Source organism: Salvelinus namaycush, chromosome 12 (assembly GCF_016432855.1).
Source record: "Salvelinus namaycush isolate Seneca chromosome 12, SaNama_1.0, whole genome shotgun sequence".
Taxonomy (NCBI): Eukaryota; Metazoa; Chordata; class Actinopteri; order Salmoniformes; family Salmonidae; genus Salvelinus; species Salvelinus namaycush.
In genome coordinates this window covers 14,315,879-14,331,220 of record NC_052318.1, presented here as the reverse complement: position 1 = coordinate 14,331,220, position 15,342 = coordinate 14,315,879, and the positions used below count along the sequence as shown (strand labels likewise).

At 42.4% G+C, this 15,342-nt stretch overlaps 1 protein-coding gene across 1 annotated transcript in view; it reads left to right on the top strand.

Moving 5' to 3' along the window:
- The window catches only part of rasa4 (RAS p21 protein activator 4), a 72,179-nt gene that overhangs the window by 52,287 nt on the left and 4,550 nt on the right, over positions 1-15,342 (top strand). Inside the window, exons 12-18 of the mRNA XM_039005218.1 lie at positions 1,190-1,302; positions 2,082-2,274; positions 8,534-8,671; positions 8,863-9,007; positions 13,396-13,568; positions 14,127-14,264; positions 14,947-15,082. Of these exons, the coding sequence (XP_038861146.1) occupies positions 1,190-1,302; positions 2,082-2,274; positions 8,534-8,671; positions 8,863-9,007; positions 13,396-13,568; positions 14,127-14,264; positions 14,947-15,082 (1,036 nt within the window). The remainder of the gene's footprint in view (positions 1-1,189; positions 1,303-2,081; positions 2,275-8,533; positions 8,672-8,862; positions 9,008-13,395; positions 13,569-14,126; positions 14,265-14,946; positions 15,083-15,342) is intronic.

Genomic DNA, 15,342 nt, shown 5'->3' with positions numbered 1-15,342 from the left:
GCAAATCTTCAAAAATCCACATAAAGAAAATACGCACATTTTCCCACCAAATTAATATTAGATTTTGTTCACCAGCTGTTATTTACAAATAGACACAAACCTTTACCCCTTGTCTTACCGGAGGCAGCTGTTCAATCTCAACATCAATTGTTCAGAGGAGACTGCATGAACCAGGCCTTCATGGTTGCTGCAAAGAAACAACTACTAAAGGACACCAATAAGAAGAGACTTGCTTGGGCCAAGAAACACAAGCATTTACTGACATTAGACCGGTGGAAATTTGATCTTTGGTCTGGAGTCCAAATTGGAGATATTTGGTTCCAACCGCCGTGTCTTTGTGAGATGCGGTGTGGGTGAACGGATAATTTCCGCATGTGTATTTCCCACCGTAAAGCATGGAGGAGTAGGTGTTATGGTGTGGGGGTGCTTTGCTGGTGACACTGTCTGTGATATATTTAAAATTCAAGGCACACTTAACCAGCATGGCTACCACAGCATTCTGCAGCGATACGCCGTCCCATCTGGTTTGGGCTTAGTGGGACTACCATTTTGTTTTTCAACAGGACAATGACCCAAAACACACCTCCAGGCTGTGTAATGGCTATTTGACCAAGAAGGAGAGTGATGGCGTGCTGCATCAGATGACCTGGCCTCCACAATCCCTGACCTCAACCAAATTGAGATGATTTGGGATGAGTCAGACCGCAGAGTGAAGGAAAAGCAGCCAACAAGTGCTCAGCATATGTGGGTACTCCTTCAAGACTGTTGGAAAAACATTCCAGGTGAAGCTGGTTGAGAGAATGCCAAGAGTGTGCAAAACATAATAGAAGGCAAGGCAAAGGGTGGCTATTTGAATAATCTCAAATATAAAATATATTTTGATTTGTTTGATACTTTTTTGGGGGGGTTAACACATACTGAATCATGTAGTATTTCATAGTTTTGATGTCTTCTATTTTTCTACAATGTAGAAAATAGTAAAAAATAAATGAAAAACCCTTGAATGAGTAGGTGTTCTAAACTTTTGACCGGTAGTGTATATACATGTGTATTGAAGGATATCCATTTTACTATGATTTTAATTCATAAGCTATGTTTTCATTGAAAAGTGGAGCATTGGAGAGATGCTTAAAATGTTTTCCCACAAATACTGTAGCATGGCGGACATTTTGCCATCTGACTACCACAGGTGGCAGGCATGCAGTATCTGCACAGGCTTCTGGGCCCCTTGATCAACAGGATCTTTGAGGAGAAGAAGTATGTAGAGCTGGACCCTAACAAAGTGGAGTTGAAGGAGGCTGGGTAAGATTTCAAGATGATGTAGGCAGAATCTACCTCACACCCAGTGTTGATTTAGTGAAGGTGCTGGAGGCAAAAGGCAACTGGAGAAATAGGAAAAAGTCTTTGTACACTTCCCGTCAAATACACATTGCTTTAATTGTAGCTGAGCTTTCAGTCAGTCGATGCTCCGATGAAGGTCGACTGACCGAAAAGCTCATGTAAAATTTTAAGAAATGTGCATCTGACTGGAAGTGTGCAGAGACTTTTTCCTAGTTTTCACAAGAAAAGATGCATCTTAATTTTTTATACTTAGCCACACATGCTACATCTCATTATTCAGTCTCTGACTACTGTAGATGACTTGTGTACCTGCCTGTGTGTGTGCCTGCGTGTGTGTGTGTGTGTGTGTGTGTGTGTGTGTGTGTGTGTGTGTGTGTGTGTGTGTGTGTGTGTGTGTGTGTGTGTGTGTGTGTGTGCGCCTGCGTGTGTGTGTGTGTGTGTGTGTGCGCCTGCGTGTGTGTGTGCGTGTGTGTGTGCGCCTGCGTGTGTGTGTGCGCCTGCGTGTGTGTGTGCGCCTGCGTGTGTGTGCGCCTGCGTGTGTGTGTGCCTGTGTGTGCCTGTGTGTGTGTGTGCCTGCGTGTGTGTGTGCGTGCGTGTGTCTGCTTATGTGTGCCTGCGTGCGTGTGCCTGCGTGCGTGCGTGTGCCTGCGTGCGTGCCTGTGTCTGCGTGTGTGTGCCTGCCTGCGTGTGTGTGTGTGCCTGCTTGTGTGCCTGCGTGCGTGCGTGTGTGTGTTGTGTAGGTGTACGGGCCTCCACCGGGTGCACACTGAGGCTGAGGTGATCCAGCAGAGCACCAGCCTCTTGCAGTCCTACCTTTCTGAGTTGCTCCATGCGATCGTCCAGTCAGCCTCCTACTGCCCTGTTGCACTCTGCCAGGCCTTCCAACAGCTCTACCAGTGCGTCAACAAGCGCTTTCCTGAGCCTGAGTATAGGGTTAGTACAACAGCAGTGTTTCCCCTAGCATTGTTTTGGTGGTGTCCTATATGAATCCCATCTAGGGCTGTTATTGTCACCATATTACCGACACACCGGCGGTCATGAGTCATGGTTTCGGTCACGATCACGGTATCTAGGCTCCAAAACTGCTCTGATGCCGCTGACGGTCATTAGTAGCCTACCAAACTTGCTAACTGCCAGTCGCTAATGGCCTGGAACTCAGTACTCTATTGTCCCTCTAATCACTCTGTCATCAATGCAAACTAAATCCAAAATCAAATAGAACACTTCATGAGAGCCCATGAGCTCATTTTGCGCAACATTTCTATAGGCTATGCAATTGTGACTCACCACCTGGATTCAGTCTTATGTAGCAAAATTTGAAATTGTTTTTTACATTGGATAAAAGTAGAGACTCAGAGCTACAAAATGGTATATCATACACTGCATTTGAGGAACAATGTGAAAGTAATTCTGCTTTGAAAGTTGATCAACTTGAAACTCAATTTTGAGAATATGGCCTTTGAATGTTTTGGTATCTAGTGAAGAGCTATTCTTTGTCTACACCCATTCAGCATCGTTCACACCGTCTTCAGCTTTAGCTCCACACATCTCATTTCGCACTCGGAGCGCACACTTGACTCTATGGCCAATGATTTGTTTACGTCAGCTAGGGACGTTACCTAGCTAGCTAACAGTACACTTTAGCTAAAGACGTATAGCTAGCTAGCTAGGTTAAACAATGGTTGCAGTCCAAACACTTAAAAGACACACCCTATCCCCTCAGACCTCAAATTAAGTGGACACTTCTGATGACGAGTATACACTTGCAGGACAAGTGCCCCGGAATTTTGTCACTCGTTCATCCCGCGATGATTTGTTTTCAGCCGTGTATGTTCACACATGTCACGTTAGCTAACGAACCAGCCAGCTAACATTAGCTAGTTAAACAACAATGAATAGTGACAACAATGACACAGTGCTGTGAGCTAACCAACCAGGTAAAATTTTAGCTAGCTAACATTAGGCTCTAACTAGAAAAGCAAATGGCTCTGGGAAACGAATAATAACGTCAGCTAGGGAGACAGCCAGCTAACGTTAGCTAGCTAACAGTATACTTTAGCTTAAGACATTTTTGCAAATATGTGAGAGCAGAACTAATACACGGGCTCTGCCCGATCACTAAAATGGCCACCCCGATCAGAACTACAGATCACATAATGGTCGACTGCCAAAACTACAATTCCCAGAAGCAAGGGGAACCCTCAGAAGGTGGAGCCAACCCACAGATAAAGGGTCAAGACAAACCAGGAAGGGAGAGAGAGGGCTGGAAGGATCTATGAACCATAGAGAAAGAGACAATATATATTGGCTGGATTTACCGTGTATGAGCTGGACTGTTTTGGACTTACCTGTTGGCGTTTGCACCTGGACCTACCAAGAACCCGATTCGTGTATCGAACCCTGCTATCCTTGACCTTGCCTGAAGCCTGGGTGGACCCGGACGGAGAAACAAACACACAGGTACTGTCCTGTTCGAAAGAACTCTCATTCTGGGGTCATTTTGGTGGCAGTTTCCCACTTACTTTGTGACAAATGCTCCTAACCTTGAAGAGGTTTGCCACAACATGTAGCTACGTAAACAATGAACCTAGCTAGGTAAACGATGTTTAAGATCACACACGTCACGTAACGAGCCAGCCAGGTAACGTTAGGTAGTTAAACAACAATAAACACAGTGCCAAATCATGTCGTTACTACCCTGCATGAATACGGCTTTGGGATACGAGTAATAATGTCCGCCAGCTAGCTAACAGTACACTTTAGCTTGAAATGAAACCACTTTTTGTCAAAATTAGAAACGTGTAATGTCTGAAAATATAGCTAGCTAAAGCTAGACTGTCTTACCTGTATACATCATCGTGCATGATGGATGCATCTCCCTTAGTTTGAAGATGTAATCCGGAGACAGGTGTTTTCTGCATCTCTTTAGGTATCATACTCTAATTCCACTGATTTCAAAACTTGATCCTCCAGAAAGTGGAGAGCAACTCTTATGCAGCTCCACTACACAATATATATTTTTTTTACCTGTTTGGGATAGGGGGCAGCATTTTCACTTTGGATGAATTGCGTGCCCAAACTGAACTTCCTCCTACTATGTCCCAGATGGTATTACATGCATATTATTATTACCATTGGATAGAAAACACTCTGAAGTTTCTAAAACTGTTTGAATTTTGTCTGTGAGTATAACAGAACTCATTTGGCAGACAAAAAACCTGAGAAGAAATCCAAACAGGAAGTGAGAACTCGATTTTCAAAACAGTGCCAATTGATTTCCCTGTTAGTTATGGATGTGCATACACTTCCTAGGGCTTCCACTAGATGTCACCGTCTTTAGATACTAGTTGTAGGATTCTACTATAAAGGAGGGGCTCATAAGAGCTATTTTACTGAGTGCTCTGCAGAAAGCCTCGGTCTCATTATGCGCGGTCATGAGAGAGTATGCTCTCGTTCCAATGCTTTTCTTCAGACAATGAAATTCTCCGGTTGGAACCTTATTGATGATTCATGTTAAAAACATCCTAAATATGGATTGAATACATCATTTGACTTGTTTCTAGGACCTGTAACAGAACTTTTTGAGTTTGTCTGGAGGGATTGCTCGTGCGTCATGAAGATGGATTACTGGGCTGAACATGCTAACAACAAGTTGCTAAATGATGGGCTTTATGGAACTTTATGGAACAAATCAGTTATTTATTGTCGAACTGGGATTCCTGGGAGTGCCTTCTGATGAAGTTATTCGAAGGTAAGTGAATATTTATAGTGTTTTTGTAGCTTCTGTTTACGCCAAAATGGCGGCTATTTCTTTGGCTATTTTGGGTTCTGAGCGCCGTTCTCAGATTATTATTTTTCCCTAAAGTTTTTTTGAATTCTGACACAGAGGTTGCATAGAGGATAAGTTTATCTTTAATTCTGTGAATAACACTTGCATCTTTTATCAATGTTTATTATGAGTATTTCTGCAAAATCACTGGAAGTTTTGGAATCAAAACATTACTGCACGTAACGCGACAATGTAAACTGAGATTTTTTTTATATATATATGCACATTATCGAACAAAACACACAATAGATGTATAACATGATGTCCTATGACTGTCATCTGATGAAGATAATCAAAGTTTAGTGATTAATTTTATCTATATTTCTGCTTTTCTAACTCCTATCGTTGGCTGAAAAAATGTCTGTGTGTTTGTGACTTGGCTCTGACCTAACATAATCATATGTTGTGCTTTCACTGTAAATCATTTTTGAAATCGGACACCACGGGTAGATTAACAAGATGTTTATCTTTCATTTGCTGTATTGGACTTGTTAATGTGTGAAAGTTAAATATTTCGGAAAAATATTTTTGAATTTCGCGCGCTGCCTTTTCAGCGGAATGTTGTGGGTGTTCCGCTAGCGGAACCCCTGAGCTAGAAAGGTTTTAAAGCCACGTTGGACAGGATTACCAACACAGACTGACAAGTTAAAATAGACAGAGTCCTACAGTATATGGCAGACCAATCCGAACTCATCTCTCGGCATGTCCAGCCCACTCATTATCTCAGCCAATCATGGCTAGTCAGAAGGTTGCTGTCTTTTTCTGTGGCTTAACCAACAAGGCTTGTAATTTAACACTTTTATTCGTATTTACAGATGGCATACAAGTTTGTTATTAAGGCACATGAAAGTTCACATGTTCGAGAAGGCATTTCTGCCAAAACAAAACGCATTTTGATGAAAAAAAATGTGTTTTACGTTCAAACGGCTCCTCTGAAGTCTTGACTTGCGACATATGCCTAGTTTCCTTAATCGGGTCACAATTGTGTGTGAGAACAAAGTTTTGATGGCCTCTTAAAAAGAAGTGCATCCCATCAGCTTCCTCTATTTCTCAACTTTTCTAATATTAAGCACATTGCTTCGCTTTTACATTTTAGCATATGCATGTTTTCCAGAGCGACTTAAAGTAGTGAGTGCATACATTTTCGTGCTGGTCCCCCTTAGGAATTGTATCCGCAACCCTGGCATTGCAAGCACCATGCTCTACCAACTGAGCCACACAGGACCACCACAGACTTTACAACATAAGTACCCTACCTTGGTGGCATGAAAATTATGTATTTCTTTCTCCTGCCCCTGTTACGACATATACATGATTACGGTCCATTCTAAATCAAAACTAATTTCACACATACTGTATATATTATTTAGTATATGTAAAGACAAGATTAAATTGAGAATAGTCTGATGGCTGACAGTATTATCACTTGTGAATGATGTATTATCATTTGTGCTCAGTGTGTGCAGTCTAAGGCAAACAGTGCATGCCTTTTTTTGTTGTGACTTTTTCAAATCATAGTCGCACACATCATGTAGCCTAGCCCATAGGCCTATATGTTTTGATAAGGTTTGTATCACAACTAAAGTGACCCAATAACAAAAAAACGTAGCCTATAGGCCTAGGACTCCTGTAACACAATTGGAGAGGATGTACCCTGCAGAGCCTGGTGAAACGTGTTCTTATAATCCGTCATTGCACAATCGCGTGTGAGTTTTGACTGGACACTTAAAAAAAGAGGACCCCAGCTTGGTCAAGCTGCTATGTTTAATGCTAAATTCTTAAAAGTAAGCACATTAATCCGCTTTACAACAGTGTAGCCTACCTTGGATACATAGGCGGTGTATAAATTTCAAGTTTGGGGAAGGTAATTTTCACCATTAAAAAAGCTCCTTTTATAATAAAGCATTCCATGAATCATTGCATTTTGCAGACTTATGTAAGATAGCCTACTATTCTTAATGTGATGATTGGATAGTCATAATTTAGGCTAATATACTGAACAAAAATATAAACTCAACATGTAAAGTTTTGTTCCGGACGTTGCTTCCAGATGGAGTTTGGAACTCCGGTAGTGAGTGTTGCAACCGAGGACAGACAAGTTTTATGTGCAACGCGCTTCAGCACTCGGCGGTCCCATTCTGTGAGCTTGTGCGGCCTACCACTTCACGGCTGAGCTGCTGCTGCTCCTAGACATATCCACTTCACAATAACCGCACTTACAGTTGACCGCGGCAGCTATAGTAGGGTAGAAATTTGACGAACTGACTTGTTGTGTCATGTCGAAAGTCACTGAGCTCTTCAGTAAGGTCATTCTACTGCCAATGTTTGTCTATGGAGATTTCATGGCGGTGTGCTCAATTTTATACACCTGTCAGCAACGGGTGTGGCTGAAATAGCCAAATCCACTACTATGAAGGGGTGTCCACATACTTTTGTGTGTATATATAGTGTAACCTATATGTAGAGCACAGGTTAAATTAAGAATGGTCTGATGGATGAGAGTATTATCAAGTGTTTGTCAAATTGTGAATGAGAGACTGAAGTGTGTAGCCTGAGTAAGAAACGGAGCAGAGCTTTTGCCTTTCATGCAACTTTTTTCAAATCATCATTAGTTGCGTCATGCAGCCTTAGGCTATATGTTTTGATTTTTGATACATTCTAAGGTTTGTATCACATCTTAAGTTGCATGAATAACTCTAAATGGACCTGTTCTTTTGTTAACTGCTCAACACAAAATAGCCGCATGGGCGCAGTCCCTCAGAAATAATTTGGGGAAAATATCCTTTCTATTTGATTCAGCTATGTTCAACTATAGGCCTATTCTCCATACTATAAAACAATACCATGGAATTCTAAGCAAATATTGTCTGCTAAATGAACTAGTATAGCCCACAGCCATAGCCAGATCAGGGCCTAACATAAGGACAACTCAGATTATGCTGTAATGTTCTTCTGAAACAGGCTACATTTCATGTTTCTTTGGACCTATCTAAAATATATAATGGATTTATTGTGACGGTGTAGGCTATATTAAATGGATTTGACTTTTTAAAATGTAGATGTGCTGAAGGTCCAAATCAGTAGTTTGTAGGCAATGCGTGGAAACCAGGAGATGCTAAATGTGTTTGTTAATTACCTGCAAATTACAGTAAAAGCCCGTTATTTGCATGACAATCACTGGTTGATTGCCACAGCCCTAATCCCATCCTTGAAGGGATTACTCTTTTTTTTTTTTTTTTTTTTTTTTTTGTACATTTTGGTTTATTTTCGATACCTTGGATGTTGAAATCAAAATTAAGCTTAAAATGATAATGATAACTCCCCCACTCAGTGTAATCTCTGTTGTGTGGCCTGTGTTTGCAGAAGGTGAAGTTTATAGCCGTGACCAGTTTCCTGTGTCTGCGCTTCATCTCTCCGGCTATCATGTCCCCCAAGCTTTTCCACCTCCGGGAGAAACATGCGGACGCCCGCACCAGTCGCACACTGCTGCTACTGGCTAAGGTAGGCACAAAATGGTGGTGCCGCACACTGCTGCTACTCGCTAAGGTAGGCACAAAATGGTGGTGCTACGCACTGCTGCTACTGGCTACTGTAGGCACAAAATTGTGGATTTAGTTCCCGTTTGCCATCTGTGTTAGAAATATACTTTTAGTGGTACAACTCTTCTTCTCCCATCCGCCATACCCCTACAGGCCATTCAGACCATTGGCAACCTGGACACTCTGACCTGCTGTTCCAAAGAGCCCTGGATGGTGCCACTGCAGCCAGCCATCCAGCTGGGTATCACCCAGCTCAAAGACTTCATCGTTAGACTGGTCAGCTGTGACAACTCTGAAGGTAAACACTATAACATACACTATATGACCAAAAGTATGTGGACATCTGCTCGTCGAACATCTCATTCCAAAATCATGGGCATTCATATGGAGTTGGTCCCCACTTTGCTGCAATAACAAGCATCTCACTACACCCGCAATAACATCTGCTAAATATGTGTATGTGACCAATAACATTTCATTTGATAACAGCCTCCACTCTTCTGGGAAGGTTTCCACTAGATGTTGGAACATTGCTGCAGAGACTTGCTTCCATTCAGCCATGAGCATTAGTGTGGTCGGGCACTGATGTTGGGCGATTAGGCCTGGCTTGCAGTCGGCGTTCCAATTCATCCCAAAGGTCTTCGTAGGGGTTGAGGTCAGGGCTCTGTGCAGGCCAGTCAAGTTCTTCCACACCGATCTCGACAAAATGTACCTCACTTTGTGCATGGGGGCATTGTCATGCTGAAACAGGAAAGGGCCTTCCCCAAGCTGTTGCCACAAAGTTGGAAACATACAATTATATTCTAGATGATTCTATGCTGTAGCGTTAAGTTTTCCCTTCACTGGAACTAAGGGGCCTAGCCCGAACCATGAAAAACAGCCCCAGACCATTATTCCTCCTCCACCAAACTTTACAGTTGGCACTATGCATTTTGGCACATAGCGTTCTCCTGGTCTGGCGTCCGCCAAACCCAGATTCATGACTGCCAGATGGTGAAGTGTGATTCATTACTCCAGAGAAGGCATTTCCACTGCTCCAGAGTCCAATGGCGGCGAGCTTTACACCACTCCAGCCAACGTTTGGCATTGCGCATGATGATTTTATGCTTGTGTGCGGCTGCTCGGCCATGGAAACCCATTTCATGAAGCTCCTGACAAAACGTCATTGCGCTAACGTTGCTTCCAGAGGCAGTTTGGAACTCGGTAGTTAGTGTTGCAACCAAGGACAGACGATTTGTACGAGCTTCAGCACTCTTCTGTCCCATTCTGTGAGCTTGTGTGGCCTACCACTTTGTGGCTGAGCCATTGTTGCTCCTAGACGTTTCCACTTCACAATATACAGTACCAGTCAAAAGTTTGAACACACCTACTAATTCCAGGGTTTTTCTGTATTTCTACGATTTTCTACATTGTAGAATAATAGTGAAGACAGTCACCTGAAATGCATTTAAATTAACAGTTGTGCCTTGTTAAAAGTTAGTTTGTGGAATCAGTTGTGTTGTGACAAGGTAGGGGTGTTATACAGAAGATAGCCCTATTTGGTTAAAGACCAAGTCCATATTATGGCAAGAACAGCTCAAATAAGCAAAGAGAAACGACAGTCCATCATTACTTTAAGACATGAAGGGCAGTCAATCCGGGAACATTTCAAGAACTTTGAAAGTTTCTAAAAGTGCAGTCGCAAAAACCATCAAGCGCTATGATGAAACTGGCTCTCATGAGGACTGCCTCAGGAAAGGAAGGCCCAGAGCTACCTCTGCTGCAGAGGATAGGTTCATTAGTTACCAGCCTCAGAAATTGCAGCCCAAATAAATGCTTCACAGAGTTCAAGTAACAGACACATCTCAACATCAACTGTTCAGAGGAGACTGCATGAATTAGGCCTTCATGGTCGAATTGCTGCAAAGAAACCACTAGTAAAGGACACCAATAAGAAGAGACTTACTTGGGCCAAGAAACATGAGCAATGGACATTAGACCGGTGGAAATCTGTACTTTGGTCTGTTTAGTCCAAATTTGAGATTTTTGGTTCCAACCACCGTGTCTTTGTGAGATGCAGAGTAGGTGAATGGATAATCTCTGCATGTGTGGTTCCCACCATGAAGCATGGAGGAGAAGGTGCTATGGTGTGGGGGTGCTTTGCTGGTGACACTGACTGTGATTTATTTATATTTCAAGGCACACTTAACCAGCATGGCTACCACAGCATTCTGCAGCGATACGCCATTCCATATGGTTTGGGCTGAGTGGGACTATCATTTGTTTTTCAACAGGACTAAGACCCAACACATCTCAAGGCTGTGTAAGGGCTATATGACCAAGAAGAAGAGTGATGAAGTGCTGCATCAGATGACCTGGCCTCCACAATCACCTGACCTCAACCGAATTGAGATGGTTTGGGATGACTTGGACCTCAGTGAAGGAAAAGCAGCCAACAAGTGCTCAGAATAAGTGGGAACTCCTTCAAGACTGTTGGAAAAGCATTCCAGGTGAAGCTGGTTGAGAAAATGCCAAGTGTGCAAAGCTGTCAAGGCAAAGGGTGGCTGCTTTTGAAGAATCTCAAATCTAAAATATATTTTGATTTGTTTAACACTTTTGGTTACTACAAATTCTACATCTAAATACTACATGATTCCAAATATGTTATTTCATAGTTTTGATGTCTTCACTATTGTTCTACAATGTAGAAAATAGTAAAAATAAAGAAAACCCTTGAATGATTAGGTGTCCAAACTTTTGACTGGTATTGTACTTTTGTATAGTCTATGCAATTAATATGGTAATTCAGCCTTCCCTGTTATTGATAACATAGAATGTTTCCTTGCAGAATTGAAGTTAGCCAATAGCTATATCCTTAGCATATTTGTAGTCCTCAAAGGGAAAACTCTATAAGATCTCCTATTCTTTACAGGGTAACCACTACAACATCTCTTCCATGCGCTTATAATATGTGGTTAGCTATAAGCAAATTCCCTAGATATGTAGAGGGTAAACTCAACAAGATTTCTCCCATGCTCTTATGTTTTTAGCTGGTGGTTATTAGCTAATTCCATATGGTTCGCTGGAGGTTAGAAACAACATGTATTTGACTGTGATTTAATGTGGAATGCTTTGAAGTGTTTGCCATGCCAATAACTCAAATCACTGACTTCACTAATACAATTATACTGAACAAAGGTATAAATGCAAAATGCAACAATTTCAACGATTTTACTGAATCACAGTTCATGTAAAGAAATCAGTCAATTGAAATAAATAAATTAGGCCCTAATATATGGATTTCACATGCCTGGGCAGGTGCACAGCCATGGGTGGGCCTGGGAGAGCATAGGTCCACCCACTGGAAAGCCAGGCCCAGCCAATCAGAATGAGTTTTTCCCCCACAGAAGGGCTTTATTACAGACACAAATACTCCTCAGTTTCATCAGCTGTCCGGGTGGCTGGTCTCAGACGATCCCGCAGTTGAAGAGGTCCTGGGCTGGCGTGGTTAAGCGCGGTCTGTGGTTTTGAGGCTGGGTGGATGTACTGCCAAATTCTCTAAAATTATGTCTTATGGTAGAGAAATGTACATTCAATTATCTAGCAACAGCTCTGGTGGACATTCCTGCAGTCACTGTGTCAATTGGGTGCTCCCTCAACTGACATCTGTGGCATTGTGTTGTGACAAAACTGCACATTTTAGAGTGCCCTTTTGTTGTCCCCAGCAGAAGGTGCACCTGTGTAATGATCAGGCTGTTTAATCAGCTTGTTGATATACCACACCTGTCAGGTGGATGGATTACCTTGGAAAAGGAGAAATGCTCACTAACAGGGATGTAAACAAATTTGTTCACAACATTTTACAGAAATTAGCTTTTTGTGCATATGGAAGATATCTGGAATCTTTTATTTCAGGTCATGAAACATGGGACCAACACTACATGTTGTGTTTTGTTCAGTATAATTCAGCTATTTCAGCCTATCTTTTTTGATAGTAGAGATCAAATCAAACAGTATGTTACCTTTTAGGGTTGCTAAGATGTTAGTCATGCTAGCTGTGTGTGGTTTCCAATGGACTGACAATGCTGTGTGTTTAGGGATGCTAAATCAATCAATCAAATGTATTGATAAAGCCCTTCTTACATCAGCTGATGTCACAAAGTGCTGTACAGAAACCCAGCCTAAAACCCGAACCAGCAAGCAATGCAGGTGTAGAAGCACGGTGGCTAGGAAAAACTCCCTAGAAAGGCCAGAACCTAGGAAGAAACCTAGAGAGGAACCAGGCTATGAGGGGTGGCTGTCCTCTTCTGGCTGTGCCGGGTGGAGATTATAACAGAACACAAGTTCTGCTTACAAAGTAGTTAGCCTTATATGCTAGCTGTGATTCCCTATGGGCCACCCATGTGGGTGGGGCTAGGTCTACATAAGGGTGCTAATTAAAAAAAAATCACAAAGCTCTGACGAAAGCCATGAGGCTGATACGTAAGCTTATTAAAGATCAGTGATACTATCAAGAGCAATGTGCGGTTTCCTTTTTCATTCATCTGATTCCCTATGGGCTGACATGACTCTGCTGTGTGTTCCAGACCTAGAGCTATAGTAGAGGTTATGTCAAACGCTACTGTTATGTTTAGGGATGATAAGATTTTAGCCATGCTAGCTAGTTGTGAGTGATTCCCTATGGCTTGACACTACTGTGTATTCCAGACCTGGGCCTGCAGCAGAGGATGAGTCTCCAGTGTGGCTCCATGGAGAAGGAGGGCTTCATTCTCCTACACAGGACCAAGGACAAGAGCATGCTGATGACATCACCTTTTAAGAAGTACTACGTCACCCTCAGCAAAGACACCCTGTCTTACGCCCGGACCCAGCACTCCAAGGTGAGTGCCTTCTCAGCTTGAGAAGATCACCTGTTGTAGTTAGTCAATCATTGACATTTATTGATACTGTAGACTTTTTTTATTGGAGAATTTCTGTTTCAGCCCGTTATCTTCCTTTTGCTTTATAATGAACATTACCCAGGTATTTGTTTCCAGGCGTCCAATGGCAGCTAGTTCAAGGCCCTTGTACTAGTGTGTGAAAAACGCTACATGAAACACAATCTCTCCCACATCCCTTGTTGTCTTCCCACTATCATGGAGGAATGTATTTTATTACTGTATTCTTGTCTTATTGTCTATTTCTGTGCCTGTGTGTTGTATGTCTGAAACACCACTGTAGTATATTCATTCTAGCCTTGTCCCAGATCTGTTTGTGCTCTTGCAAACTCTGTTGCTGTCTTTGTCAAGCCAAACATGTTATTTGTCATGGTTGGCATGAACATGAGTGACGAGGGGTTGGCATGATAGTACAAACAGACTAGAATTCGGGCAGTAGTAATTCTAAGGTAAGGTGACAGATGGTTAAATTGAATTAAATTGTTTCCCCTGCTATCACAGAAGAGCTCCTTCATCTCCCTGCCCAGGATCCGAGCAGTGGAGAAGGTGGAGGAGAAGAGCTTTGGCAGTGCCAACGTCATGCAGATCATCTCCAGCCGAGACAATGGCCTGGTGGAGACACTGTACCTGGACTGTAAGGTCAGCTTCTTCACAAGACCCCAAAGCAGATAACACCCTATTCCCTATATTGTGCACTACATTTGACCAGGGCTATGGTCAAAAGTAGTGCACTATATAGGGAATAGGGTAGCCATGCAGGCCTACTGTATTTCTGAATCAGAATCAGTAAACATTATTACAGCCATAAATGTTCACAATAAATTTGATTGGTTTTCTCACACACACACACGAGTTAAAAAACATCAATACAGAATACATAATGTAACACATGCAAGATGAACACGTGATTATCACACAATACACAACCCATACCACATACAGCACTGTTGCCGGTCACTGGTAGTACAGTACCTGTATTCATCAAGTGTCTCAGAGTAGGAGTCCTGATCGAGGATCAGGTCCGACCTATCCATTTAGTCTTATTCATTATGATCTAAAAGGCAGAAATTATCCTAGGTCAGCACCCCTACTCTGAGGCACTTTATGAATACTGGCCCAGATTTGAATTATGGGATTAATAATAATTAATTGATGATGATGATGATAATAATAAAAATTATAATTGATTGGACTTAGCTCTTTTTCTAGACACCCAAAGCACTTTACATATTGTAGTAAGCGGGATGCTCACCTCATCCACCACCAATGTGTAGCACCCACTTGGGTCTCTACCCCCTCTCTTTATCTCTTTCCCCCGTAGAGTGTGAATGAGCTGAATCAGTGGCTCTCGGCCCTGAGAAAAGCCTGCAGCCACAACACAGACACTATGAGCTCCTACCACCCAGGGATATACAAAGGAGATCGATGGAGCTGCTGCCACCAGAAGGACAAAGCAGGTACCACAGGTTGGCGTGTCTGCCATGCAATGCAATACAATGCTACAATAGATCAGGTAAGAGTGGGGTATGGATCCAGAATCTCCTCATTTGCCGCGCATCAAAATTAGCCTAAATATAGGCTACTATTCATGTGTATTTCATACTGTTTGGGTAAAATGCTTGGATGGAATGTCAACCCCAATATATGTTCATGTCACATTTGCATTTTACATTTAGTCATTTAGCAGATGCTGTTATCCAGAGTGACTTACAGGAGC